The following is a 25,337-nucleotide window of genomic DNA, read 5'->3' as shown; positions in this document are numbered from 1 at the left end:
AACTGGAAGAAACTCGTGTCCTTTAATTTGAGTGATGTGGACGGGCCGGGAGGGGGTGTGCGCCGCTTTTAATCTGTTTGTATGGGTAAATTCGGGGGGGCATCACGGCCTGGAAACCCGCCCACTTCCCCAGACTCAGCGAGGGCAGAAAGATGAAAGATACTTGCTACAATTCCATAATCCTAGTAATAGTTAAGGCTGCTCTTTATTCTCAGGTCTATGGAAGTTTATTTTTTAAGTGTGCTGAGTAATTTTTTTCACTGTCCGAAATCAGAACAGACCGGTCCCACGAACGACACCTTGTTTTGCACCCATTTTTAGAAAAGCTCCGGTTCTTTTGCGGTCAGTCTGAGGTTGGATCCTGCGCCAGTCCGGTTCCCAAACCTGTCATACTGGCGGTGAATAGGTTCACTGTTCACGACCGGCTCGACCAGTAGACCGAGCCCGGGCTGCAATTCGGCGGGGGACTAGAGGTGGCAAACCGGTAAAACAAGCAAAGACAGTGGGAGACAAGAAAAGGAGTGGAGCTGATTCGAGCCGAGTCGCCGCTCCGTGCTGGTCCAGCGCCGCAGCCCGCCACGCGTCTCCGGTGCCCCGAGTCCATCCATCCAGCCGCGCCATGTGCGAGCTCCTGCCAGCCGCCGCGCTGCTCGTCGCGATCTATGCGCTTTACGCTCTAATCACCGAGACCTTCTTTCGGAGGTCTGTGTGCGTAAGCGGTGCGGCCATGACCGGCAGGACGGTCATCATCACAGGTAGGATGAAACGAAGGGTCTCGGCCGCCCTGTTTGTTACATGAAACCAGCGGAGCTTTTTAAAGCCTGTTCACTGATCCGCATGAACCATACTTGTGCTTTGGAACAAGCCTTTTAAGCAGCCGGCTTACTTTCGGTCCCACTTTTTCCGGGAAGTTTCCTTTTCGGGTTTTAGTTCAGTTTTGGTCGAAATGCAGGGCTGCTAACTCTTTCATATCTGGCGTGTTACTCACGGTTTCAGACTCACGCAAGAAATCTTTAGGCATATCTATATTATTTAATTATAAACCTAAAATTAGCGACATCAAAAGCGTTGGGGTAGTTTGCAAACCCTACACGATAATAAAACTGTTACATACATGTAAATGCGTCTGCGAACTTTGTCTCGAATTGAAAATCTCACGCCAGCCAGCTGACCGAAGTTGACATCTGATGATAAGCGGGCTTTGGGTCCAAACGCAGCGCATTTACCGAGCCGAGGGCCGCCAGACCGCCTTTCCCTTTAACTAGGGGAGAGCGGACCTGGCTGTTAGGTTTACGTGTGTGTTAATCGAGATCTACCCGTGTGCTTCCCTCAGGGGGAAACACCGGCATCGGGAAAACCACAGCCAAGGAGCTGGCGAGGAGGGGGTCCAGAGTAATCCTGGCCTGTCGTAGCCAGGAGAGGGCGGAGGCTGCGATCCGAGACATCGAGCGGGTGAGAGCTTTGCTGCAGGGGGGGGAGTGAATTTGCTTGTTTTCTTGTAGTCTGAACATTACATGTTCTCCAGGAAACGGGCAGCACCCAGGTAGTGTACCTACAGCTGGACCTGGGGAGCCTGCAGTCTGTTCGATCCTTCGCGAACACCTTCTTGAAGACGGAGCCCAGGCTCGACCTGCTGATTAACAACGCTGGTGAGTCCCGCACCCCCCTCCTCCGCCCCCACCTTCTCGGTGTCCTCCCCATCAGCTTCACGCACTGGTGTTCCCCACGCGGCTCAGGTCTGGTGGCGGACGGGCGCACGAAGGACGGCTTCGGGGTCGAGTTCGGGGTCAACCACCTGGGACACTTCCTGCTCACCTGCCTGCTTCTGGAGAGGTTGAAGGAGGGGGCGGGGGGCCGTGTGATCACGCTGTCCTCCGTCGCCCACCGCTGGGGCCGCGTCGACTTCGACGAGCTCCTGGCCACCAAGGACTTGGGCTCCGGCCGCTACAGCTGGCAGTTCTTCCAGGCGTACTGCAACAGCAAGCTGTGCAACGTGCTGTTCACGCGCGAGCTGGCCAGGAGGCTGCGCGGGACCACCGTTTCCTGCTACAGCGTTCACCCCGGTGCGTGACCTGCCGCCGGTGCCATGACTCACATCAGCGGCTGTCCTTTTCAGCTTCGAAGCACGTGTAGCCAGTTTTAAGCCAGTATTAATTACGCCAGTTTTATTCAAAACTTCTGCTTGTAATGTTTTATTAATGGAATAGAATAGAATGCCTTTTATTGTCATTGCTCAGATGTACAATGACATTTAGTGTCCCCTTAATAGTACATACAGTGTAACAGATTCAACACATACAATGCTCTGCATATTGAGCCACACATACACACACAACAATGTAAAAACACAGGCATTTATATAAAGCAATAAACCATTGAGTGCTTTTCAATGCATACGTATATACAAGGTCTAAGTATATTAGTAGTAAATAAATAAATGATGATAATCGCAATGAGTCCCAGGGATATTGCCCTTTTGTGCCGTACATGCCGGCGAAAGACAGGAGATCAGAACCTTGCATTTAGATGCAGTGAACAGTCATTTATGAGTTCAGGTCTTTGATAGCGTTCAGATGGACGCTTTTCAGTAGTCTGGATGTGCACGTCTTAGTGGATCTATAGCGCCTTCCAGAGGGCAGCAGGGTGAAGAGGTGGTGGCCGGGGTGAGATGGGGCCCTGATGGGTAGATATCGTAGATATCGGGTTCTGTGTAAGATTAGGATTAAGATGAACATTATTGATCCCAGGGGGATATTCTTGTGCAGGTATGTATGGCACAGACGAACAGACATGTAGTGCAAAGACAAATGATAAAAAACACAGTATATAAATGGAATATCCTGAAAAATAGAATAGCGGAATATTAAGGAAATATGTATTAATAAATCAGTGACGTTATTTGTGCAATAATAGAAATGGATCATTGAAAAAACACCACCAGATTTGTACTGTTAAACAGGAGCACTGCTAGAGACTTTGGGCCCCCATCTTGGATCAATCCAACTATATTCCGCATCTCTTAGGGCCCCTGTCACTCAGGGAAAGTACAGGTGATGGAGTTAGTACAGGTAGAGGATGTGTTTGTGCCCCTGACGTCCCGCGCTTGCTCCCTCCGCCGCACAGGCATCGTGAGGACGGAGCTGTCTCGCCACGTCAGCCTGTGGCAGAAGGTGTTCATCGAGCCTGTGTCCCGCCTCTTCTTTCTGGACCCGGAGGAGGGGGCCCAGACCACGCTGCACTGCGCACTGCAGGAGGGCCTCGAACCCCTCAGCGGACAGTACTTCACTTGCTGCCTGCCTCAGGAGCTGGGCGCCCACGCCAGGGACGACGCAGTGGCCAGGAAACTGTGGGAGGTCAGCGAGAGGCTGAGTGGCCTGTCCTGAGGGCCACGCCCCCCTGCCACTGCCACGCCCCCCCCCAGCACCTGGATGGCAGTAGAGGACCATGCACACACAAGTGTGGATTTTTTTTTTCTGGTTGTTTAAGTGGTGGCTCCTTTGCTTGGGGTCTCCGTTTCAGATTGGCCTGATCTCCGGACACGGTGATGACAGTGTTTGCTGCTGCTCTTTACCTGCTGAGGCCTGTGTTCAGGGAAGCCTCCCAGATTCTCCGACGGCTTCATATCTCCTGAATAAGACACAGACCTGTGAAATCGGTATATGTAAATCTCACAAACCTGAATTCTGCTTCACGGCAATAAACAAGTGCAAACCACCCTCTCTTCCTTCGCATCTGATGGGGGTCGTTCTCGAGGTACCAATGATGTCCTTGTCCTCCCCCCCCGCCGCTGCCAGAGAAGCATGTTGAATCACTGTGGCTGAAAAACAGATTTGTGGCACAGATTATGTGCACTGATAATCTCGTAAAGTTGAATATGTGGAGATTTTGCATATTTCGTTTGTCTAGTAGGGCTGCGTATTTGTAAAATGTAGCATGGTGACGCCCACATGACAGCTTTGTATTTCACTGCACACTTGTGGGATAACGGTAGAGTTGCATCGCATTGAAAGGTGACCCCTGTACCGCAGCACAGATGCTGATTGATGTTATTTGTTTGGCTGCCACATTGTACGTATGATTAATCTCTATGTGCAAGGTAGATGGGATCGCAAAATACACCTTCACTGCCAGAACCAGGGATACTGTGTGTAAATGGCAGCTGTACATACAAACCAGCCTAGACAGTGCCGAAGTCCGGGAAAAGAGGTTAAACTTGGCCGTCTCCGGCTGGTGTTCCTGCTCATTGCGACAGGGAGACGGTCTCAAATATGTACAATTTTACGGCAAATGACGTAAGAGGGGCGGGGCATACAAACCGGCCCTGACTTCCCGGTCGAACATATTAACTTTCACCTGCTGTTTTGCCAGAAGGAAACGTGTGTCAAAGCACACTTGAAAACTTTGCTGATGTCACTCATTTAAAGTCATTTATAATACGTTAATTGCTTGAAAAATACACTGTACATTACCATAAGAATTTTATATAGAAATTACATTTGTAAAAATAAAAATGTTTTCTGTTGAAAGAGTAGTTTAACCCCAACAGCTCCATGTACGTCGCTTTGGATAAATGAGTTTGCTAAATAAATAAAATAACGATTCTTTTTATAATAACGATAATAACACCTGCTGTTCCACACTATGACAGCAGAGGGTGCTATGATTTTTCCGTGCGGGAAGTACGGCGGCCGGGAAGGTGCGCAGTAAACGTGCTGCGCTTCGGGCGAACGGGACCATGTAACGTGAAATTCGGTCGACTTTAGCTAAGTATCATTTCAAGCAGTAAATTCCTAGAGAAACGTAGTTTCACTCAGCACTGCGGGATGAATACGGCGCCGGGTTTTGTGTTTATATCTTTTAAAACGTGGGACGATACAAATGAACTTAATCCGGTGGATCTAATTAAATCACGCAGTAATCTGACTGCTTCTCATTTGTAGGTAGTGTTTGCTGAAGTTTTCTCGGTTAGGCGTTTTTGCTTCGGCTTGTAGTAAAGTAGACACTGTCTTCCCTTCTCTTCTGCTCAGGTAATGTTCGACAGTTGAACCCGACAGTGCAGGATGATTTTAATGAGAATAACCGCGGTGACGCCGAGCTGGACCTGCCGGCGGTGCTGCCCCAGACCTGGAGCAGCTTCCTTCGGTCACTCCGCGGCTTTGCGTTTCCCTGGAGACAGCAAGGCGGGCGCGAGCGCCAGGACACCCGTGCCGCCGCGCGCATCGCCCCGGCGCCGCGGTCACGCCGACATCGCGTGGGGCGCCCCGCATCCTCGCGCTCCGGCGCGAGGCAGGATCTCGCCCGAGCTGCTGAAGCTGCGCGTGGAGGACTTGGCGGAGGGCCGGCGGGGGGCGGAGCGCCAGGAGGGTCGCGGAGACCGCGTGGAGGTCCTGTTCGGCGTGGCCCCCTGCCTCCTGGCCGTCACACAGGGCCGGAGGGAGCTCTATAGGCTGTGCGTCAAGGAGGGCTTCGGGCCCCAGAGGGACTCCGTGCAGAGGGTGTGCGAGGAGGCCCGCCGCTGGGGCGTACCCATCCAGCGCTGCAGCAGGACACAGCTGGACTCCATGAGCGGCAGGCGGGTCCACCAGGGCGTGTGTCTGGAGGCCAGCCCCTTGGAGTTCCTCTCGGACGGGGAAGATGCAGAGCATGAGCAGGGAGACACAGACCCCCCCCTTTGGCTGGTACTGGATGGGATACAGGACCCCATGAATCTTGGAGCCATCCTGCGCTCTGCCTACTTCCTGGGGGTAGACCGAGTCGCCAGCAGCCTGCGGAACAGGTATGGCCGTCAGTGGCATCTATATCTGTGCATGCTGCCATTACCGGGACTCTGGCTGCATCTCATTGGCTCTGAAGTTCAGCATCTGTTACGTTTGTGTGCTTAGCATGTGGTGATACTCTCTTCCTAGTTGTCCCCTGACTCCTGTCGTCAGTAAAGCCAGCTCAGGGGTGATGGAGGTCATGGGTGTCTACGGCTATGACAGCCTCAGCCAGTTGTTGAAGGTACCAAAGGGGACTTCACTCCATTACCTTGCATAGAACTTTGGCAGTTGTGATACTTCCAATGTCCACCAGAGGGCACTATGAACACACACAAAATATCCCTCTGGGTCATATGTCTAAACAGAGGCTTCGGTGCTGGTTCATAACCCTGACTGCCAAGTGTGACCACTTGTGTGTTGGGCTGTCTGTTGTTTCAGGAGAAGGTGAGTCGGGGGTGGCATGTTCTGGGCTCTGTGGGGATGATGGACAAGAACACGGCCGTCCCCGTGCTGGACTGCGTGGAGTTCCGACTAAGCAGGCCCACTCTGCTGCTGATGGGTAAGACGTACCTGCACGCTTGGTCATGGGTGACACCTGACAGCCATTGGCTGGGAGAGGTCTGCCTCCTGTAACTGTGTGCTCTCTCTCTCCGCAGGGGGGGAGGGCACCGGCCTGTCCCCGGAGATCCTGTCTCTATGCCACAGCTTGGTCACAATTCGTCCTCGTCACCAGCTGCATCCTGCTGTCGAGTCCCTCAACGTCTCCGTGGCGACAGGTAGCCCCGAACTCACAGAAACCGCTTCACGTCCCACATCGACCCGCCACGTTCGGCTCTGAACCCATTCTCCCTTCCCCCGCAGGGATCCTGCTGCACTCCCTGCTGATGTCCCGGGGTGGACCCTGTAGATGAGCCCTCCCCCGGCACGGCCCCTGAGACTCGGGCAGCCGTGTGGTTCTTCACTGGGGGGTGGAGATGGGCCATGGGTGACCTCACTCTCAGCCACCAGGGGGCGCAGGCTGGGTGGTGATATCAGATGGTGGACTCCTCTGAGTGTGTGTGTGTGTGAGTGTGTGTGTGTGTGTGTGTGTGTGTGTGATGTTGCCTAAGTGGGGTGATCAGATATGAAAGCTGATGCCCCCCTTTAACAAACACATTCAAACAGTGTTTTGCCTCTATTGGTACTGTACACACAAAGTGTAAAATAACATTAAAAACTGTTTTAATGTCTGGGGCTGTTGAATTCTGTGTAATGCAGACCCAGTTGGGGGGGCGGGGCCTGATATATCATAGATCATGTGACCATCTTCACACTTCCCGGCCACGTGTGTCACATATTTGTGTTTTCTGTCTGTGCACACTCCATGTAGCGTGGTACGTGTTCCCCATCACAGCTGAACGGTTCTGCCACCTTGAAATGATTCTCTCTCTGTCGCCGTCCTGGATTCCTATTGGACACGTGCCGTTTGACATCATCAAGTAAGAATCCGGGTTATCCGCTTCCTGGCCTCCTGGATTCTAAGGAGCCGCTGTCTAATCTAAGTCAGCACGTCGGATCTCTGTGCTAAATCCTATTTTAATTGAGAGTCACTGTTTCCGGATAATAGTCTCTGATTTCTCCGGCTCCGGGGGGGCTCCATCACTGGCTGGGCTCCGTCCTCGTTCCCCCCCAAGGCTTCCTGTTCCTGTCCCATCTGTTAATTGGACCTGGAAATCGGGTCAAACTGACTTACGGTGCCTCTCAGACACTCTGCGCTTCCTTGGCTGTGTGGTTATTCTTTGCCAGGCCTGCACCCCCCCGTCCCCCGTCCCCCCTTGACATAAAGACAAGCCCCCTGTTTCCATGCTCCCCCCCCCCCCCGTTTTACCTGAGGCTGGATTTGCACGAGCTGCTTTTCACAGGGATCCACTGTGTTTGTTAGAGTTACATTCGCAGCGTTAGAGTCGCGTTGGTGCTGTTTGGGTTGTGACTCTAAGACAAGATCATCAGATTAACCACGGATGGTCAGTTCTATAGTCCCTTATATATCCTAGGAACCCCCCTTCTGAAGGGGTGTCAGCTTAGCAAACTGCCCCACCCCAGCAAACTTTACTGTCCCTGTTACACTTTGTGACCAGTTCAGGTCACGTAGACACAGTCTCCGGCAGTTTAACCTGAACCACCGCGACCACAACCATCGGCATGAGAGCGTGAGCTGCCCTGGCTGCCGAAGTCTGGCCCTTCTCCTCGGTGAAGGGGATTGTGGGAAATGTGGCAGATATGACCGTGTGATGCGTGGCATGCCGGAACTTTCCTGAGGTGATGGTTCTACCAGCCTTGCGTTACGTTACAGATGCGTCGTTAATGTTTCTCATTTTTCTCAGGGGGAAAAAAATAAAGGTTTTCCTCAAGATGTGAAGGATTAAATATTTCATTTCATACCTTGGTGTAATGGACCGTAGTTAATTTTTAATGTGTCTCCAGTAGCGAATGGGTAGCCTAGCTTGTCTTGATGGCCGCGTGAATGAGATGCTTGTTGATTCCAGTTTATCATCGGTCTTCGTCGGCACTCTCTCCAGCTGAAGTGTCTTTCGGAAGGTCATGCTTCCCTTTACACTTGGGGCCCGTAACCTGCTGGTCACACGTTGTTTTTCCTCAGCGGGACCGATGAAGGACGTTTAAAAAAAAATGTCAAATGTTTGGCATCCGGCCACAAGGGGGCGCCACGGCTCTGAAAATTCCTCAGTCATGTCATTGTTCGTCGGTTGGAGCTTTACGTTCCGGTGAACGGTTTCCATGATGAAGATATGGGGCAACGAGCCAATGAGCGGAGGAGTCAAGAGCTCATTTTTAATTGAGTCTGAAAACCGATTAGAATGTAAATGCAGGTCCAGTCATGCATACATTAGAGGGCTGGCTTTGTGCCCTATGTGTTCCTGAAGCTCGGACTCTGTGTGATGTGTGTAAACATATACGTGCATATATAGACACACACAGCCTTGATGGACAGGCTGACTTCATCACCATGTTGTCATTACAGTAACGAGTTTACAAATGCCTATAATTGATAGTGCCTGTCAGCCGACACAGGTCATACCTGATGATTTCTAAAACATCCGCGCTCTCGTCATCAGTTATGGTCCAAGGAGTAAATCTGGCCGTTCAGGAAACGGGTGCTTAATGTTCAGTGCTTTCTCCAGAACTGGGGGACTTAAAACAGGTTGTGGTTTTATGGTTTTTTGATGTGTAGAGAGAGGGAGGAAATGTGTGTGTGTGTGAGAGAGATATAGATTACATTGTGGGGACCAAATGTCCTCACAATATGATAAAAACCTATTATTCTGACTTTGTGGGGACCAGTTTTTTTGGTCCCCACAAGGGGAAACTCAGTTTTATAAAAATCTGTGACACCAATCAAAACAAATGCTAAAAGTCTCGTATTTTGTTTGGTTCCTCATGGTTATGGTTAGGGCTGGGTAGGGATTAAGGGCGTCATTGCTGGGATTAGGGTTTTGCCCATAGAAATGAATGCATGGTCCCCACAAAGATATGAGTACAGATGTGTGTGTGTGTGTTTGAGAGAAAGAGCGCGTGTGCACGATTGCGCTGGTTTTTCCCCATGGATGGTGATGGTTAATGTTCCATGAACAGCGGAGCACCAGTGAGCTCCCGTGTAACAGCAGGAGAAACGTCCCCAAAGTGAGAGTCTGAATTGTACAGATGTCTGTTTTACTGCGCACCTGTGCCTGCCCTGGGACTTGTGGGCAAGACAACAACAGCTGGCTGTTCCACGTGGCCGGTAATGGCTTACTTTACTTGGGTCAGCATAGCCCTGACCCTAACCCTGTTCGGACATACCCCAACCAAGCAAGCCCTGGGTAAGCGAACCCCTAGCAAGCGGTAAATGAGGTGAGATCCATATCCAGATGTGGCCTTTTCTCGGGCAATGAGATGGGTGCTGATGTTCAGATCTGCCCTGGTCTTCTGCATTGTCCCTGCCCTAAACGCCTCAGCTTGTTTCTAAATAACCAGATCTATTCGTGAGGGGATCCATGCGTTTCTTTATAGTCGGATCTGTTTGTGAGGGGATCCATGCGTTTCTTTATAACCGGATCTGTTTGTGACGGGATCCACGCGTTTCTTTATAGTCGGATCTGTTTGTGAGGGGATCCATGCGTTTCTTTATAACCGGATCTGTTTGTGACGGGATCCACGCGTTTCTTTATAACCGGATCTGTTTGTGACGGGATCCATTTTTCTATATAACCGTAACCTTTTGTGGACAGATCCCCATGTTTCTATATATCTGGATCTGTGCTCGGGTCCCTGTATTTCTACATACCCCAGTCCATTCGTGAACATTTCTGCATAACTAGATCGGGTTGTCGAGCAGATCCCTGCAATTCTGTATACTGGGATCTGTTTGTGCGGCCTGCCCCTGGCTCACCACCAAGCTCGCGGTGGAACCTCGGCCAGCGTCTTTCGCATGAGGTACCTGCAGCCCCCAGGGGACAAAGGGGGACAAAATCCTTTTTGGGCAGGTATGTCAGTGGTGACCCCCCGCCTGCACTCCGCCGGCAACCACAGCTGCTGGGGAACCTTCTCATTCTCAGAGTGAGAGGTGGAGAGATGGAGCTCAGGACTAGGACACCTGTGGATGGACACCCTCCCGGTTCTGCCTGGTACTGGCCTGGTACTGGCCGGTTTGTGCTGGAGCTTAGGTCGGTGGAGTTGTCCTCTCTCTCTCTCTCTCTCTCTCTCTCTCTCTCTGAACTGTGATCTTGCCGTAGCTGCAGTGCAAATGACACAAAACCAGCCAAGTGAAAGTCGCCAATCTTGTGGCACGACACATGCTGCGTTTGGCTAGAATTTAAAGGGGTTAAAGGTCACGTGGCGATCAGCTGTATGCGGGGATAGTCACTGTGCCACGTGACACCCAAAGGCCCCTCTAGGGGACCATTACCTGGGCCCTGTCACCCGAAAGGGGGCCCTTTTCACGCCTCTGCCACGGCCCGCCGATTCTTTCTTAGTATGCGGCACTGGGGAATAGCGCTCCCCCCTCCTGTCCTGCAGGGGGGCGGGTTGCTGGCTTTTGTCTTGGAGCGGTGACAGAGTGCCTTTCAGGCCCCCGAACGGCCCGTGGCCCCAGCACGCGTCCGCTACGCTACACCGTCCCGCTGTGGCGGCCCTTTGTGATGCTCTGCCCAGACCAGCTGGCCCGTTCTCACGGCGCGCCAATTAGCACGGGCTATCCAGTGTGGGGTGGGGGGGGGGAGTGGGGGTCTCTGGGTAGAACTGAGCAGCAATCACATTTACTTGTGCAAAATGCTATGTGTTATGATGACCTGTAGGAGGCGCTCCTGTCCCACCCTCTGTTGCGACAAAGGTAGAGATGAGGAGGAGGAGTGACCCCTTCTCCTTGTCCCTAACTCCCCTTCCTCAGAGGAATTTCATCTTTTCCTTAAATCTAGTTTCGGGGGAATCTGAGCTCAGTTTAGCAAGCCTGCTTGACGCAAGGGTGGCAGGGTCATGGGTCAAAGGTCAGGGGTCGGAGGCTACGCCAGCTGCCTGCTTCCTGGGCCTCTGGATGCAGTCTTATGAAATAATTAGTCTCCAGCAGTTTGTCAGTAATGCTTACGGCCCCCCCACTGTCCTCCTCTGGCCCCAACACCCTCCTGGCGGTCCCCAAACACTCTCCCAATCTAATTAATTGCAACTAGGGCAAATCAGATGTGTTTCCAGTGTCCCTGTTACTCACAGTCTGGGGGAATTAATTTCCCATTTAGAGGTTGTAAATTCGACCTCGTCTCTCAGAGGAAGCCGCGCTAAACCGCGATGCTCATTTGCAGATAAATGGAGACAAATGTACCTTTCATTACGGCCTGTCTGTGGTCCTGACAGGACGGCCCTGTGCTTTTTTTCTTCTTTAATCTTGAATGTACCTTTGTGATCGTGACGTTGTGTTTGTCCATAACCCTCTATCCTGACAGTTGGTAGGTCCCAGGCCAGTCTCCTTTCCAGTCCATGGGAATTAATTCGCTTCTCACAGGTCAAAGGTCGCACCAGTGCCTAATCACATGGATTAGCAAGATGATCCTAAAAAACATTTATCTTTATGAGTTTGTCCAAAGTGGCTCAAGGGATTATCCATTTAACGAAGTCGAAGGGGGACTCAAAGGTCCAACAGCAATTTCCAGCTGGGAGCTGAACCAGCAGCCTGGTGAGTTCAGGCGTGCCCCCAATTGTGATTCCGCGGGCCGTCTTCGGAGAGGGGGACACAGCTATGGACAAAACCACATCACCTCACTCTCACTCCAAGTCGCCCCCAGCAGCAAATGTATATTAACCTCCCCTCCCCCCAAACCTCGAGTCCCTGGGCTCGTGTGGATTAGCCCTAACGAGCGGCGATGGGCGTGTCCCGCCCCCCATGCTGCTTGCTCCCCACTTGGTGTGAAATCTCAGGTGTAGCCCTGGATTTGCTGCCACCCAGCCCCCCCGCCCCGCCACCTGTTAACCTTCAGATTAGCCCCCCTCCCCTGCAGCTCAGATACCACTCAGGGTACCTCGCTCATTACCTCCAATGCATGCTACTCATTCTCATTGGTTATCAGCTCTGCATGCTGTCTGGCTCTTGTTAACACCGGCTCAGTTTTTACAAGCCCCCAGGGGGTGGGGTTACACTCTACTCACACCTCAACCCCCCCCCCCCACTCCCCCCAGCAGTTTCAGTGTGCTGTCAGGGGAGGCTAGTTATGACATTACATGTGGCTGTATCCTGCGCGTCCCCGCCTGCCCACAAGGGGGCGTTGCCAGCTGGAAGGGGTCCTTCTGTACCGTCCTGTTTCACCAGCCAGGCTGCTCTGTGTCGGGCTCCAGTCACAACTCTTATCAGAGTCACCATTTCAGGACACAGGACACAAGGCCTGACATGAATCAGCCCACAGACTGACTGATACAGCCGTGCCCCAGTGGACCGTGGGTAAAGACACACCTTTGCTCTCCGTCATCTCATCTGCTAGGCTCCAAGGTGACATCACACACCTTGTGCTGATTGGCTTCGTTCACTGCGTGACGATTGGCCACTTTGGGTTGCCTGGTCACATCACACTTTACTCACCGTGTGTGGATTGGGCACTCCGGGCCCCATGGTGACATCACGCTCCACTCGCTGCATGGGGATTGGCTGCTTCGGGCCACCTGGTGACATCACACTCTGGGTGTCACATGTGGCCTGGTGTTCCTGCAGCTTTGCGGCAGGTATCTCGTGAAATGCTGCAGCCACAGAAGCTTCCGGATGCTTCATGGGATTCCCTACCGCTCTAGGGCACCCTCACCCTGGCATTTCTGTAAACCTTCATCCTGAACTGGTTATCTTGTGCTTTGACACACTTCCATTAACACTTCAGGTCACGTTCAAGCCAGAAGCTCATTCTGAGTGACCCAGGTTCTCATGTAATGTTCTTCTCAAGATGATGTCCCTCCCAATCCCTGCCCTGGACCACATCTACCTAATGTTTGGTGGCTTCCTGGAATTATGGTGTCTGACACAATACTCTGAGGTCTCCAGCTGCACCTAGAGGCTGAGACTGAGATGATCCTGTGCTTCATGCCAGCCAGACATATCAGACTCTCCCACACTCACACTTCTCCATCTCTCATAACGTAGACAAACAGGCATTTTCACACAGACGTTCTTCTGGGGACTGAGATATTGGCAGCACATTCCCTGCTTTTGTGGATGCGGGCATCTTGAGGACCGGTGGTCTGAGGAGCACAGCCCAGCTTGGTAAGCAGGTTTCCTCTCCAGCCCAGTTGATCAGCTGAAGGACCAGAGTAGGATCTCAGAGTTGCTACTGACATGTGTTCTGTCTCAGACATATGTCCCCCCCCCCCCCTGCTGATGTCCACATACATCAACCACCCTCCACCCCCCCATCAGCCCCCCCGAGGGTCCCCAGACAAAGGCACCGCTGTCCCCTGACAGGCCGGCTTTCAGCTGCTCCTCCAGCCCTGTCCACCATTGTTCACGCGGCACCTCTCCAAACGTCCCGCAGCCTCTGTGGCAGCTTCTGCCGCACCGTTGGAATCACACCTGAGGTAGCAGAAAGCGCCCCTGGGTTTTTGTCTTTTTGGGGAAGGGTTGAGCCCTTCGCTGTAGGCCAGCGTAGGTAGTCGTCCTTGGCGAAAACTCACTTTCCCATAAGCCTCTGCTTCTTACTGTTTTACACCAATTCCCCCCTTATTTGTCACCCTTTGGAATAAGAACGGGCAAACTGTGAATGGCGACACAGAGCTCGGTGTCCGTGGCTTGGACTCACGGGATGTGGGTGGAGAGCAGGCTTGATGCATGCCGGACCCAAGGTGAATTCTGGGAAAGCATTACATCACAGCGCTGCTCTTTCCTCCCGCGGTAGGTCCAAGGTGTATAGCACTAGGAGGGCAGAGACATTAGCGGCTAATAGCTACTGCTGGAGACTGGCATATGGGAGAGGCAGTATACAACAGCCCTCTAGGGGGTGCCATTGCTGGAGTATTTTCACAGACAGCAGAACACATTTTTATACATAAAATCCTATATTTAGGAGGTATTCTCTTTGATTGACGCTAATCTGAGGGTCACGAATTAAGCTTGACGCAGTGGGAGGGGTCCGTGTATAATACCACAGAGCTGCTGAACCTGAATATCTCTAAACAGTCAGATATTCATTTGAAAGAATCAGCAGTGGAGGTGTTGCTCCTCGTAGCACATATGCAAACGTGTTTTTCTGAAAGTGTCATGCAGTCACGAGCACAGGTGACAGGTGACATCAGCTTGGTCAGCTGCGGGGGGGGGGGGGACCCTGCATGTTTGTCTGGGGAGCTGGGGGCAGCTCTAATGGTCCTTTGAAAGAGATAAATGTCTCACAGATGGTCCAGGAGCAGAGTCCAAACTGGGGGTAACTGGGGGGAAAACGGTGCTGACAGACTGGACCAGCCCAGGAGCGGGGGGGAGGGAATCTCCATCTGGGGACAGGTTCCATCTCCGCTCGGCCGCCCTGCGTCAGCTGACCCCTTCGCCCAGTGTGTGCTGTTGGCGTGACGCGTTCGGGGCGTGGGGCTGGTGAGGTGTCACCGTGCAGAGGCGGCGGGCCAGGTGGGGCAGCACCCGAAAGCTCGCCCGTGCAGCTCGGCCCCGGGTCCAGGAGAGCGTGTGGGAATCACACGCGTGACATGGGCCCCTTCTGCTCCTGCCAGACATCAGAGCCGGGCTGCCGGGCGGGTCCTACCGCTCACAGGTCCGTCTGCTGTTCCGACCCCCTCCCCTGATTCACAGCCCAGTCCCCCTCCGTTTCCTTTTAATTACTGTGTCATTCACTTGATGCTTTTAATTAAATTCGTTTACATTTACTCTATATTATAGCAGCGATTCCGTTGCTTTAGGTACAACAGCCGGAATTTCTCAGAGATGTGAAGCAGCTCCTGGAGGGGGCATATCGGGGATCATGGTGGAATTGGGCACTTTGGTGGGGGGGGGAACAGCCCTATTGTCCTGCACCTGTCTGCTAGTGGGCCTGGGAGGGACATCACCCTGGCCTTCTCCCATCACGCCTGTCCCATGCTGTCTCTGTATGGGGGCTAAACACCCCCCAGGGCAGCCATTCTGCCTGTGTGAAACAGTGCATTTATGCTTTTAAATGCTCAGATCCAGAGAGCGTTTAGGCAGGTGCTGAGTGTCTTATAAATGCTGCGTAAACGCTGTACAAAGCCCCGTGAATTCTGCGTAAACGCTGTACAAAGCCCCGTGAATTCTGCGTAAACGCTGTACAAAGCCCCGTGAATTCTGCGTAAACGCTGTACAAAGCCCCGTGAATTCTGCGTAAACGCTGTACAAAGCCCCGTGAATGCTGCGTAAACGCTGTACAAAGCCCCGTGAATTCTGCGTAAACGCTGTACAAAGCCCCGTGAATTCTGCGTAAACGCTGTACAAAGTCCCGTGAATTCTGCGTAAACGCTGTACAAAGCCCCGTGAATTCTGCCTAAACGCTGTACAAAGCCCCGTGAATTCTGCCTAAACGCTGTACAAAGCCCCGTGAATTCTGCGTAAACGCTGTACAAAGCCCTGTGAATTCTGCGTAAACGCTGTACAAAGCCCCGTGAATTCTGCGTAAACGCTGTACAAAGCCCCGTGAATGCTATATAAACGGTGTATAAATGAGTGAGCATCATATAAATGCGATATAAATGTTGTGTGAGCATCGTATAGGCCCCATATAAATGTTGAGTGACCATTGTCACTCTTGTCGTCTTGAACGCTGTGCACAGGAGCCCATGCAGTCTTCACCATATGCTTGCTCCTCGCCGTGGCAGCACGCTCAGGCTCCGCCCACCCCTGGCTCCGCCTCCCCTTTCACTGCCTGCAGGACCCCCTTCCACATGACAAAGAGCCTGACCTCTCTCAGCTCCACGGGGCAGGCTGTCACTCCTCTGTCAGCTGCCCGAGGCATCGGGGTGGGAGGGGCAGCTGGGCAGGACTGGGGTAGGGGGAGCGAGGGGGGTGTTGTCCGCTCAATTAAATTCACATTTAGGGTCAATGATTTGCACATCACACATGAATGAATGAGTGAGTCTTGCTGCAGTTGGATGGGGGGGGTCTTTCACAGCTTGTGCTGGGGGCTGCCTGGGGTGGGGGGGGGGCAGTTCTTGCTTCGGGGCTGTGGCAGGTGTGGGTGTGCAGACAGCACCGGGAAGGAAGGACAGCGCCCCCCCTCCTGCATTGTCTCCTGGCAGAGACACGGACGGACGGAAGCGTGGGTCCTGACAGGCAGACGTGGGCGGAGCCTGAGACCTGGGTATGAGCCAAAGACGCTGAACAGTGTGAGCAGAAGTCTCTCGGTAGGGGGTGTAGCTTGGGGGGGGGGGGGGGGGGGTCACAGACGGCTGTTTCACCATTTTGCTCTTTTACAACTTTACAAAATGGGCTTTTAATTTCCTGGTCTGTCTGGGGCATCTGTGCCCCGCCCCCCCCCCCCCCCCCCCACCCCCCGCATCCATCATCATACCCGCCCCCCCCGGCCCCCAGCCAAGATGTCCGTATTCCTGTGCATATCTGTTACTGCATTTATATCTGTATATTTGTTGCTAAGTACAAACATGTGTCATACGCCCGTCTAGCACAGCTGGGTATGGATCTTACTGTTTACTGCTAATTTATCACAGTAAACAGGCTTTAATGAGTGAGTGTTAATGAATGCAGATTGCGCTGTTATGTTTGTTTAACATTAAAAGGTATCAATGGCCCAGAGGGTTTCCTCTTGGTCTCATTAGGAGCAATTAGCATTAATTAACAAATGTAAATCACCCGCCAGAGTGTTGAGGACCCTGTCCAAACTCTGTACCCTTTGCCCTGACCATCTTATGCTGCGTTCCATTTGGACTCGCAACTCAGATATTCCAAGTTCCTAATTGGAAATTTCAACTGGAACACCCCCTGAAGTCGGAATTCCTACTCGGAAAGTCAGAGGAATCTATACAACCCCAACCTCAGAATTCAAGATGGCTGTGCCCTTTATCAGCAGAAGTGAAATATGTAGTTTTATGCTATGTTATTAGCACCGACATCGTCAGATTGGTCGTACAGACAGTACTGTCCAACCGCAAAGGCTGACAAGGAACCTGGCTGGAACTGGGACCCGTTTCAGAGAGCAGGATTTCTTGCTTAGCTGGATAACTTGTCAGATTTAAGGGAGTTTAAGTTAAATGTAAGTGAACGAAGATAAAGGCCATTTAAAGGGTACCTTAAATCCGACACGATATCCAGCTAAGAAAGAAATCTTGCTTTTAAAAATGGGTCCCTGGTTTGCTAAAAAAAATTGTACCTTTGCTTGTCACTGGGACTGTCTTCCTGTTATTGTACCTTTTAAGGTACAGAAACAGACTATGAGTAACATCCCAAAGGTACAAACCCCATTAATGTACCGTCAATTGTACATAAATGTGAATCATATACCTTTTCTGTACCTTAAAAGGTACAATTACCTACAACTAAGGGTACAACTGGCAGACCCTTGAGGGTACAGACCCAGAAAATGCAGGTGTCTGCTTTGTGCCTGTCTTTACGTTGACTGCAGTTCTTTCCTGGTGAACACATACACCACATATAAACCTGTTGTATCACTGGTCAGAGCAAGACCCCCCCCCCCCAAGCAGATGTGCAGTTTCCTAGCCATCTGGTTCAGTTCTAATGGGTTCCCAAATGCAGTGTGTAACTGTGGAAGGTTGTTAGTTTAAATCCCATTGAAATTACTTTGCTGTTGATCCCTTACATTAGCCCCCTTAACTCCTGATTACTCCAGGGACTGTCTGACCCTGCTTTCTTGAAAATGTACCTTTTTTGGATAAAAATGCATTTATCTGGAGTTTGCATGTTGTCGTCGTGTCGTCGTGGAGTTTCCTCCGGGTCCTGCGGTTTCCCCCCTGCACAGTCTAAAAACATGCTGAGGTTAATTGGGGTTGTCAAATTGCCCGTAGGTGTGCATGTGTGAGTGAATGGTGTGTGAGTGAATGGTGTGTGAGTTTGCCCTGCGATGGGTTGGCGCCCCATCCTGGGTTGTTTCCAGCCTTGTGCCTTAAACCTCTGTAACCCTGAACAGGGCAAGCAGTTACAGAAAATGGATGGATGGTCTGCACCATTTAAACAGCAGTCAGGGCTCTTTATCAATATGGGGCCCAACAGATGTAAGTATCTTCTATGTCCCTCATTTTAATCACGGTCAGGGAGGCTGCACATCCGACTGTATTCTAACTGTCTGTAATTAAGGCTGGCTGTCAGGTCGCTCCTCTGTTCAATCAGAAGCCCACCTTAGTAAGAGGAAAGTCGAAATCTCCATACCTGATCTCCCCTCTATGACCCTGCTATAACGTCCGGTACCGAATAATACATCAGCGTATTACCTTTACTCGGCTTGTTACATTCCTTCCGGATCTACCCTCTGTTTTTGTCGTTTGCTTATTCTATAGAGTTGAAAGTGAACATGCTGAGTTTAATTATAATTACAGTTTTTGCCGGTGCCGTTACCTCCCTTTTGTCCCATTTTCTGCGGTATCGGCTGGGGGCGGACAGCCTGGCTTCTGCTGACGCATCTCGGGGCTGATTTCGCGGGATGTCGCCGGTCACCGCGGACCCCGGACCCCGGCCTCATAGCAGTAACAGTATTATTATAACACCTAACGCGCTGAAGTCTCGTAGCCAATATTTTGACTGAGAAAAGCGTTGTGGGCTACGTCGTTCACTGTGTCCGTGGTAAACACTGAGTTTTGATTAAAACGTCCGGTTTAGATGTAGGTATACATCGGTTGTTGGCGCAAAATCCTTTAGTTTACTAAGATAAGGGAAACAACGGATGATAATTATACTGCACGTGGCACCAAAACCCGCAGAATTTACCATCAGATTAAGCTTTGCAGTGTTCATATCCTGATACTTAAATGTGGAAATATTATTTGTAACATCATAATAAGATATAAATGATCCAAAAATAAAACCTTAAAAAGACACATGAAAGTCATTTTCGTGTAGTTCAATAGTCGGACTCACCTGTAAACACGAGGAAAGTAAAAACTTAGTGGTTATATCTGCAAGACATGCAAGTAAAGCGATGCATATGGATTCTTTCAGACTGTTTGCATATTTGATGTATCGAAGGAGTTAATTGCAATTAATTAGAGTATTGTTTTCAGAGGACGTGTTCTTTGCCGTATAAATATAATTTCATCGTGCTGGGTACCGTGAGGATGCCGCTGCCGCTGATTGGCCGCGCCGCCCGTGACGTCAGCCTCCGTGTCCCCTCCGCCACTTTGTGGAGTGTCAGGAATAAATACGCGAGGAGCCCCAGGAGCGCGCTCTGAACTGCTCTCAGAAACAAAACCTCACTCACTCTTTCTTTAAGAAAAAGATTCTTTTTCGCCATTTAAGTCCTTTAGTCTAAGGTTCATTCGTTTTTATTTTATTTGCCAAGGGGACTCGATTTAAAAAAATATTTGGAAAGATTCTAATTCTCTTCATTCTTGAAGTTCTTGATTCCTTTTTTCATTCTGCATCTGATTTCATCCTGAGGAAGACAGGCCGGGCGGTTCTAACCGTGTAGATTTTTTTAGCATTTCTTGCTTCCTCACTTCTGGGAGAATTAACGCCTTTGGAGAGAATTAACGGATTTTGAAGACCTACTGGGTGCACTGAGCGCCAAACCGAGAGCGCAGTACGCTCTGTGTGAGACTCTGGGTGTCACAAAGGGAATCGGGCAAGACAGGTACCAGAGCCTGTCCTGCTGTCACCAGGAGATGCATTTTATTTGTCATTAAAGGAGACGGAAGAGCCCACGAAGAGAGAAAACACACTAGAGAGAAACCCGCCGCGTTTGTTCAAGGACGATGGTTCACTGTGCCGGCTGCGAGCGGCCTATAATGGACCGGTTTCTTCTCAATGTCCTGGACCGGCACTGGCACATCCAGTGCGTGCAGTGCTGCGACTGCCAGTGTAATTTAACGGAGAAGTGCTTCTCTCGGGAAGGCAAATTATACTGCAAAAATGACTTCTTTCGGTGAGCCTCAAAGCCACGCACAGTAGACCGCGGCGTCTCCTTTTTATCTGCAAATGGAGGATTGCGTTGTTCTTTGAAAACCTGCCAACTGCAAGGACGCAAAGTGCCACACGTTTAGTGAGAGGTCTAACAGACCTAATATATAAAGAGCGGTGATGTGGGGCCCATTCGTGTTTTTATTACATTAGAACTAGCAAGTTGTATATGTTTAAATATCACTTCAACCTGAGCTTTTGTGATTTGTATACACTCAGGAAAAAGGGTAACAATCTGTACTCTGCTTGTCACTAGGGCTGTGCCCTCAAGGGTCTGCCAATTGTACCCTTAGCTGTAGGTAATTGTACCTTTTAAGGTACAGAAATAGTCTAAGATGAACATTTCTATACCATTGATGGTACATTAATGCTGTTTATACCTTTGGGATGTTCCTCAGAGTCGATTTCTATACCTTAAAATCACAATAACACGGGCACAGCTCTGTAGTGACAAGCAAAGGTGCACATTTTTACCATTTTTTCTGAGGGTATGTGACAACATGCGAAGTGGCATTTGGGAAGTATTTGATATAACCTATGTTGTACCCTATATCACGGTGTTATGCTGTTTACTTGCCAGTGTTACTGCATTGGGTTTAAAACCACGTGTTGTTTGTTTTCTTGGGCAGAGATTAACTCGATTTGTGATGCAGATCTATTCGCCTTGTAGTTTTGAAATGAATTCATGTATTCGTGCTTATGGCTTTCGTACTTCATTAGCGTTGCGTAAAATCACAACGGCAGGCGATCACCGGAACCCGAACGCGTTGAAAGATGCGTTCCTCCACAGGAGATCAAGAGCAATGTGACTTTCCAGGGAACACGCCGCTGTCAACTGATGGAACAGGGATTAGCTACGTTAATTGACTTGGTTTTGATCGTTTGCATCACTTAATGTAGTTCAAAATCCCTATAATTACGACCTAAGTTTAGGGGTGATTACAGTGTATTTGTTAATTTGGAGATATTCGTCATACGTGTATCCTACCTTTTCCACGCTGCTTTGGCTTTTACATATTCCGACAATTGTTTTAAAATACAAGCCTATTTTTTTTATTTTTTGAAACAAAAAAAAAAACATCAGTTAATCATAGATTTACGAATACGCATCTCTTACAAGGAAGCCCCGTTCTCTTCAGTGTAAATTTAAAATCTAAGAAAATAGCTTGTAAACCTGTTAGCAAAAAGGTCGTATTTCCTGATCGTGGTTAATATTCACGTCTGCTGGCCTGTTTGTGGCCTCCGAGGCTGAATTTCTTCTCCCTGCCCCGCAGACGCTTCGGCACCAAGTGCGCCGGCTGCGGTCACGGCATCTCGCCCAGCGACCTGGTGCGCCGGGCGCGGAGCAGCGTCTTCCACCTGAGCTGCTTCACCTGCATCCTGTGCAGCAAGCAGCTCTCCACGGGGGAAGAGCTCTACGTCGTGGACGAGAACAAATTTGTCTGTAAAGATGATTATCTAAACGGCGGCAGCGAGAAGGACACGAACCTCCCCTCAGGTCCGGCACCCAGATGCGACAGGCGGCTTAATTAACCGTCACGTCTTATATGCCTGTCATTTATTTTACTCAAGTCTGCTGTACACGTTATAAAGATAGAACTATATTTCTTTTTAATGTTAATATATTGGCCAAGAACCTGTAGGTCTATAGGTGTTTCTGTAGAGGTGTAAGGCGTTTACATTTTTTATCTAGTTATGCTGCCTTAAGCACGAACAATATTTTAAATGTGTCCTAATTCTTTATTTATTTTTTAGAAAAAAAATAGATATTTCGAGAAAATAATGTATGAAAAAAATCTAATTTATCCTGAATTGATTATATGCATACAAATGAAAACGCAAAACCTGTGCATGGAATTGAAAAATATTGAATTGTGATTTTATTTATATATGTCTAGGTCGTGTAATTAAAATAATCAGTTTTTAATATTGATTTTGATAATTATGAGGGTAATGTTTTGTATCTGCATATTTAAAAAAAGATCCAAGCTCATTTTGTGTTAATAATTATTACGTTGGTGAAGAATTTTACCTTTCCAATACATTTTCATTACATTTTTCATTTAATAAAATCGAACACAACGTAATCAATATAACTTTATTTGCTTGTTTTTTGAGCAGTTACCACGTCCAGCGATCCCAGTTTATCACCTGATTCCCAAGACGCTCAGGACGACGGCAAAGACGTAGAGGTCGGGCCGCTATCGGACAAAGAGGCAGCGAGCACCGAGCCGGAGGAGCCGAGCCTGAGCGGGAAGCGCCGCGGTCCGCGGACCACCATCAAGGCTAAGCAGCTGGAGACGCTGAAAGCCGCTTTCGCATCCACGCCGAAGCCGACGAGGCACATCAGGGAGCAGCTGGCGCAGGAGACCGGCCTCAACATGCGCGTCATCCAGGTCCGGAATCGCGCTTTTATTAAATGGAGAAATACTGCGGGCAACTCATGAACGCGCAAGTTCGTAATTATGAAGAAAATCACGAAGCGTTAATGGATTTGCATTTAATTTTAGTGGTCCTATATGTAAATGCAAAAGTCTATTATGCATGCATGCAACAATGCAGTAGTTGCATTTGTATTTATTAAGACCCCTAAAAGGCTTACGTAGTATAATTTTAAAAGGGTCGTAATTTTATCATTCGTTTTTTGAATTTTGAATACATTAGACCCATATTAAAATATAATATAACATTTTTAAAAACAAATTTAGTTTCGCGTCTTATTGTGAATACGTAACTCGAGTGTTTATGATTTGAAGGAATCCATTACCGCCGACTTTTAATGAATATCTTTTAATTACTTGATGTTATGGAGTCGTGAAGTTGAAAGGTCTTTCCCAACCGGACTTTTCCTAACTTAACGTATCGGTTCGGTTAATGTTTTGTGATTTTCATCATTATTACAAAAGACCATGATGTACCATAATTATTACGATACACAATTTTAACATTATTTTACAGTATTGATTTGTTACAATGCTTTATTAAATAGTCTGTTTTGTGTGTTAAATGCTCCTAAATTTGACGCTGAGTTCAATAATGTCCCACAATGTTATAAATCATGTCCCTGACTCGGCATCCAACTTGCGTACATGGCCCCCCATAAGTGAGACACATGTCCCGTGATTTCGGCGTCTGAACCGGCTGTGGATGCGAGGCGGTCCGTTTACGCGCCCTCCTTCTCGGCAGGTCTGGTTCCAGAACCGGCGGTCCAAAGAGCGGCGGATGAAGCAGCTGAGCGCCCTGGGAGCACGGAGACACGCCTTCCTCCGGAGCCCGAGGAGGATGAGGACGGAGCGCATGCAGCCGGGGGAGTTAATGCCGGCCGGCCGCTTTTCAGTCTACGGAGGTGGGCGTCGCTGACAAATATGAAATCCCGCTATTTTATATCATATTCTTTTCATAATTAAATGTTCAGCAGCTTCCGCGTCCCCGTGTATCTGTGATATCTTGTGTTCACCGCCTGCTGTAATGAACATTTCTGCCTGTGAAATAAGTCGCATATGTGAATTACAGAGTAAAAAGCTTTTCAGCCATAACGCTCCTTAAAACGATTCGTATCTAATACTGCTGGGTTCTGTGAGTAAGTTTGGCGAGACGCGTCGCGTGGGGGATGGTTACTTGTCTCCGTGTCCAAAATGATGTATTATTTTCAGTCGAGTTCGGTGTCTGAGAGGGCACGGCCACCTTCAGTCCAATATTCTTGTAACTTACAGCGTGACCCAGGTGGTGGCGCTCTGCTGGAATGTGGGGAAAATGGCAGAAACAAGTATGAAAAGGAAAAGCACAGAGGTCATGGTGTTGTGGAATCTGATGTCGGATTTTCACTGCAACTTTGGACAAACACGACAGGGCTTGTGGTCTGTGTTGTGATTTTTTTCCACGAGTGGATTTTAAGGCAGCCGCAGGTATAGTTGCCTTGTGTGCGGGGTCAGTCAGACCCCCTCCCTGGTCATCAGTAGTCCAGGCCTGTTCTGGCTGGTGCTCACTAGGGGGCGTGCTGCTTTTAGTGACACCGTGATTTGTTCCCCCCCCCCCAGATTTCCGGAATGACTACTACAGTCCTGGTGGCAGCTTTGACTACTTTCCCCCCGCTCGCCCCCCCACGCAGACCCTGGTGCCGGCTGACCCAGGCTTCGCTCCTTCCCCGGGCCCCCTCCCAGAACCCCCCCTGCCAGGACAGCATGCCTCGGAGGAGCCCCAGCGCTTCTCGGACCTCCTGTCCCACGAGCCGGGCTGCTCCCCCAGCCCAGAACCTCCCCTCCACACCTCCTCGGACGCCTATGGCTCCAGCCCCTTGTTCACCTCGCTGTCCATCGGAGGCGCCGGCGGCTACGGTGCTCACCTGCTCCCCCCACCCTCAGAGATGAGCGAAGGCACTGTCTGGTAGCCAGCAGGGGGGTCAGATCTCTGCACTGAGAGAGAACCCAGCTACAAAAGCCCACCCCCTGTCTATCTCTGTGATTTTATCATATTTATTTACTGGTGGATTTCTGTGTCAGGATTATTTATTTCTGTCCCATTTCTGAGACAGGTCTATTATTTTAAATGTTTAAGTATTAAAATGTTGTTGTTTTTTTTAAGTTAAGTAACATTGACCAGCAAAGAAAGTGCAAAACAAGATCATGTGATCTGCAGGGCTTCGCACCCACAACCCGCCGTCGGACTCTTCACTTAATTATGTATGTTCTATTTACATTCTTATCATTTGTCATCGCATTCCTGCAATGGCCTTTGCTGCAGGTCTGTGACAGATTGAGACAAGAGGCACACAGAGATACAAAATAGCAGAGATGCTGTCAAAATGCACATTTTGAATTTTTGGGACAAATATTCCCTTTGAATTTTGTAGCCTGAGGAAGACTCATGCCCTTTTTATGTAGCACCTTTAGGCTAACAGGTTTATTTTTGTGAAATGAAAATGCAAGCTAATAAAATCAAAACACACATTCTTTAAACCATAAAGCCCTATTCTGTGTCTTACTGCTTTA

The 25,337-nt window shown here is 49.8% G+C and overlaps 3 protein-coding genes and 1 long non-coding RNA gene across 9 annotated transcripts; 3 read left to right on the top strand and 1 right to left on the bottom strand.

Annotated features, from left to right (window-relative positions):
• The first annotated feature begins 92 nt into the window (after positions 1-92).
• Positions 93-3,714, top strand: LOC111860844 (dehydrogenase/reductase SDR family member 13-like). 2 transcript variants are annotated; one of them, XM_023844902.2, is made up of 5 exons: positions 93-755; positions 1,334-1,452; positions 1,526-1,649; positions 1,737-2,063; positions 3,124-3,714. In XM_023844902.2, exons 1-5 carry the CDS (start codon positions 620-622, stop codon positions 3,381-3,383), a joined length of 966 nt encoding a protein of 321 aa, XP_023700670.1. In that variant the 5' UTR covers positions 93-619; the 3' UTR covers positions 3,384-3,714. The 2 variants fall into 2 exon arrangements, with proteins under 2 accessions (XP_023700670.1, XP_023700669.1); XM_023844901.2 differs by having other exon boundaries at positions 127-755; positions 1,526-2,063.
• Positions 3,627-6,988, top strand: mrm1 (mitochondrial rRNA methyltransferase 1 homolog (S. cerevisiae)). 3 transcript variants are annotated; one of them, XM_023844898.1, is made up of 6 exons: positions 3,627-3,753; positions 5,028-5,776; positions 5,907-6,000; positions 6,198-6,318; positions 6,416-6,535; positions 6,621-6,988. In XM_023844898.1, the coding sequence occupies exons 2-6, from the start codon at positions 5,061-5,063 to the stop codon at positions 6,668-6,670; spliced, it is 1,101 nt and encodes a 366-aa protein (XP_023700666.1). In that variant the 5' UTR covers positions 3,627-3,753; positions 5,028-5,060; the 3' UTR covers positions 6,671-6,988. The 3 variants fall into 3 exon arrangements, with proteins under 3 accessions (XP_023700666.1, XP_023700667.1, XP_023700665.1); XM_023844899.2 differs by lacking the exon at positions 3,627-3,753 and adding an exon at positions 4,677-4,696; XM_023844897.1 differs by lacking the exon at positions 3,627-3,753 and adding an exon at positions 4,708-4,936.
• Positions 3,776-5,257, bottom strand: LOC140582454 (uncharacterized). 3 transcript variants are annotated; one of them, XR_011985425.1, is made up of 2 exons: positions 5,125-5,257; positions 3,776-3,817 (listed from the first exon to the last, which is right to left on the bottom strand). It is a non-coding gene; the product is annotated as an uncharacterized lncRNA (long non-coding RNA). The 3 variants fall into 3 exon arrangements; XR_011985424.1 differs by lacking the exon at positions 5,125-5,257 and adding an exon at positions 4,170-4,716; XR_011985423.1 differs by lacking the exon at positions 5,125-5,257 and adding an exon at positions 4,174-4,716.
• A 12,644-nt stretch (positions 6,989-19,632) lies between the features above and the next one.
• LOC111860896 (LIM/homeobox protein Lhx1-like) lies at positions 19,633-25,305 on the top strand. Its single transcript, XM_023845052.2, has 5 exons — positions 19,633-20,314; positions 21,624-21,847; positions 22,471-22,745; positions 23,536-23,695; positions 24,387-25,305. The coding sequence occupies exons 1-5, from the start codon at positions 20,145-20,147 to the stop codon at positions 24,734-24,736; spliced, it is 1,179 nt and encodes a 392-aa protein (XP_023700820.1). The 5' UTR covers positions 19,633-20,144; the 3' UTR covers positions 24,737-25,305.
• Positions 25,306-25,337: the final 32 nt, after the last annotated feature.

This window comes from Paramormyrops kingsleyae, chromosome 24 (genome assembly GCF_048594095.1).
Source record: "Paramormyrops kingsleyae isolate MSU_618 chromosome 24, PKINGS_0.4, whole genome shotgun sequence".
Classification (NCBI taxonomy): domain Eukaryota; kingdom Metazoa; phylum Chordata; class Actinopteri; order Osteoglossiformes; family Mormyridae; genus Paramormyrops; species Paramormyrops kingsleyae.
This window is presented reverse-complemented; position numbering and strand designations above follow the sequence as displayed.

Excerpts from the sequence above, each read along its gene's own strand:
- mrm1 (XM_023844898.1), top strand. The coding sequence starts at position 5,061 with ATGATTTTAATGAGAATAACCGCGGTGACGCCGAGCTGGACCTGCCGG. Across the intron at positions 6,001-6,197 it reads GCCTCAGCCAGTTGTTGAAG|GAGAAGGTGAGTCGGGGGTG; the intron begins GTACCAAAGGGG and ends CTGTTGTTTCAG. Across the intron at positions 6,319-6,415 it reads GCCCACTCTGCTGCTGATGG|GGGGGGAGGGCACCGGCCTG; the intron begins GTAAGACGTACC and ends CTCTCTCCGCAG.
- LOC111860844 (XM_023844901.2), top strand. The coding sequence starts at position 620 with ATGTGCGAGCTCCTGCCAGCCGCCGCGCTGCTCGTCGCGATCTATGCG. Across the intron at positions 756-1,333 it reads CAGGACGGTCATCATCACAG|GGGGAAACACCGGCATCGGG; the intron begins GTAGGATGAAAC and ends TGCTTCCCTCAG. Across the intron at positions 2,064-3,123 it reads CTGCTACAGCGTTCACCCCG|GCATCGTGAGGACGGAGCTG; the intron begins GTGCGTGACCTG and ends TCCGCCGCACAG.
- LOC111860896 (XM_023845052.2), top strand. The coding sequence starts at position 20,145 with ATGGTTCACTGTGCCGGCTGCGAGCGGCCTATAATGGACCGGTTTCTT. Across the intron at positions 21,848-22,470 it reads GGACACGAACCTCCCCTCAG|TTACCACGTCCAGCGATCCC; the intron begins GTCCGGCACCCA and ends TTTTTTGAGCAG. Across the intron at positions 22,746-23,535 it reads TCAACATGCGCGTCATCCAG|GTCTGGTTCCAGAACCGGCG; the intron begins GTCCGGAATCGC and ends CCTTCTCGGCAG.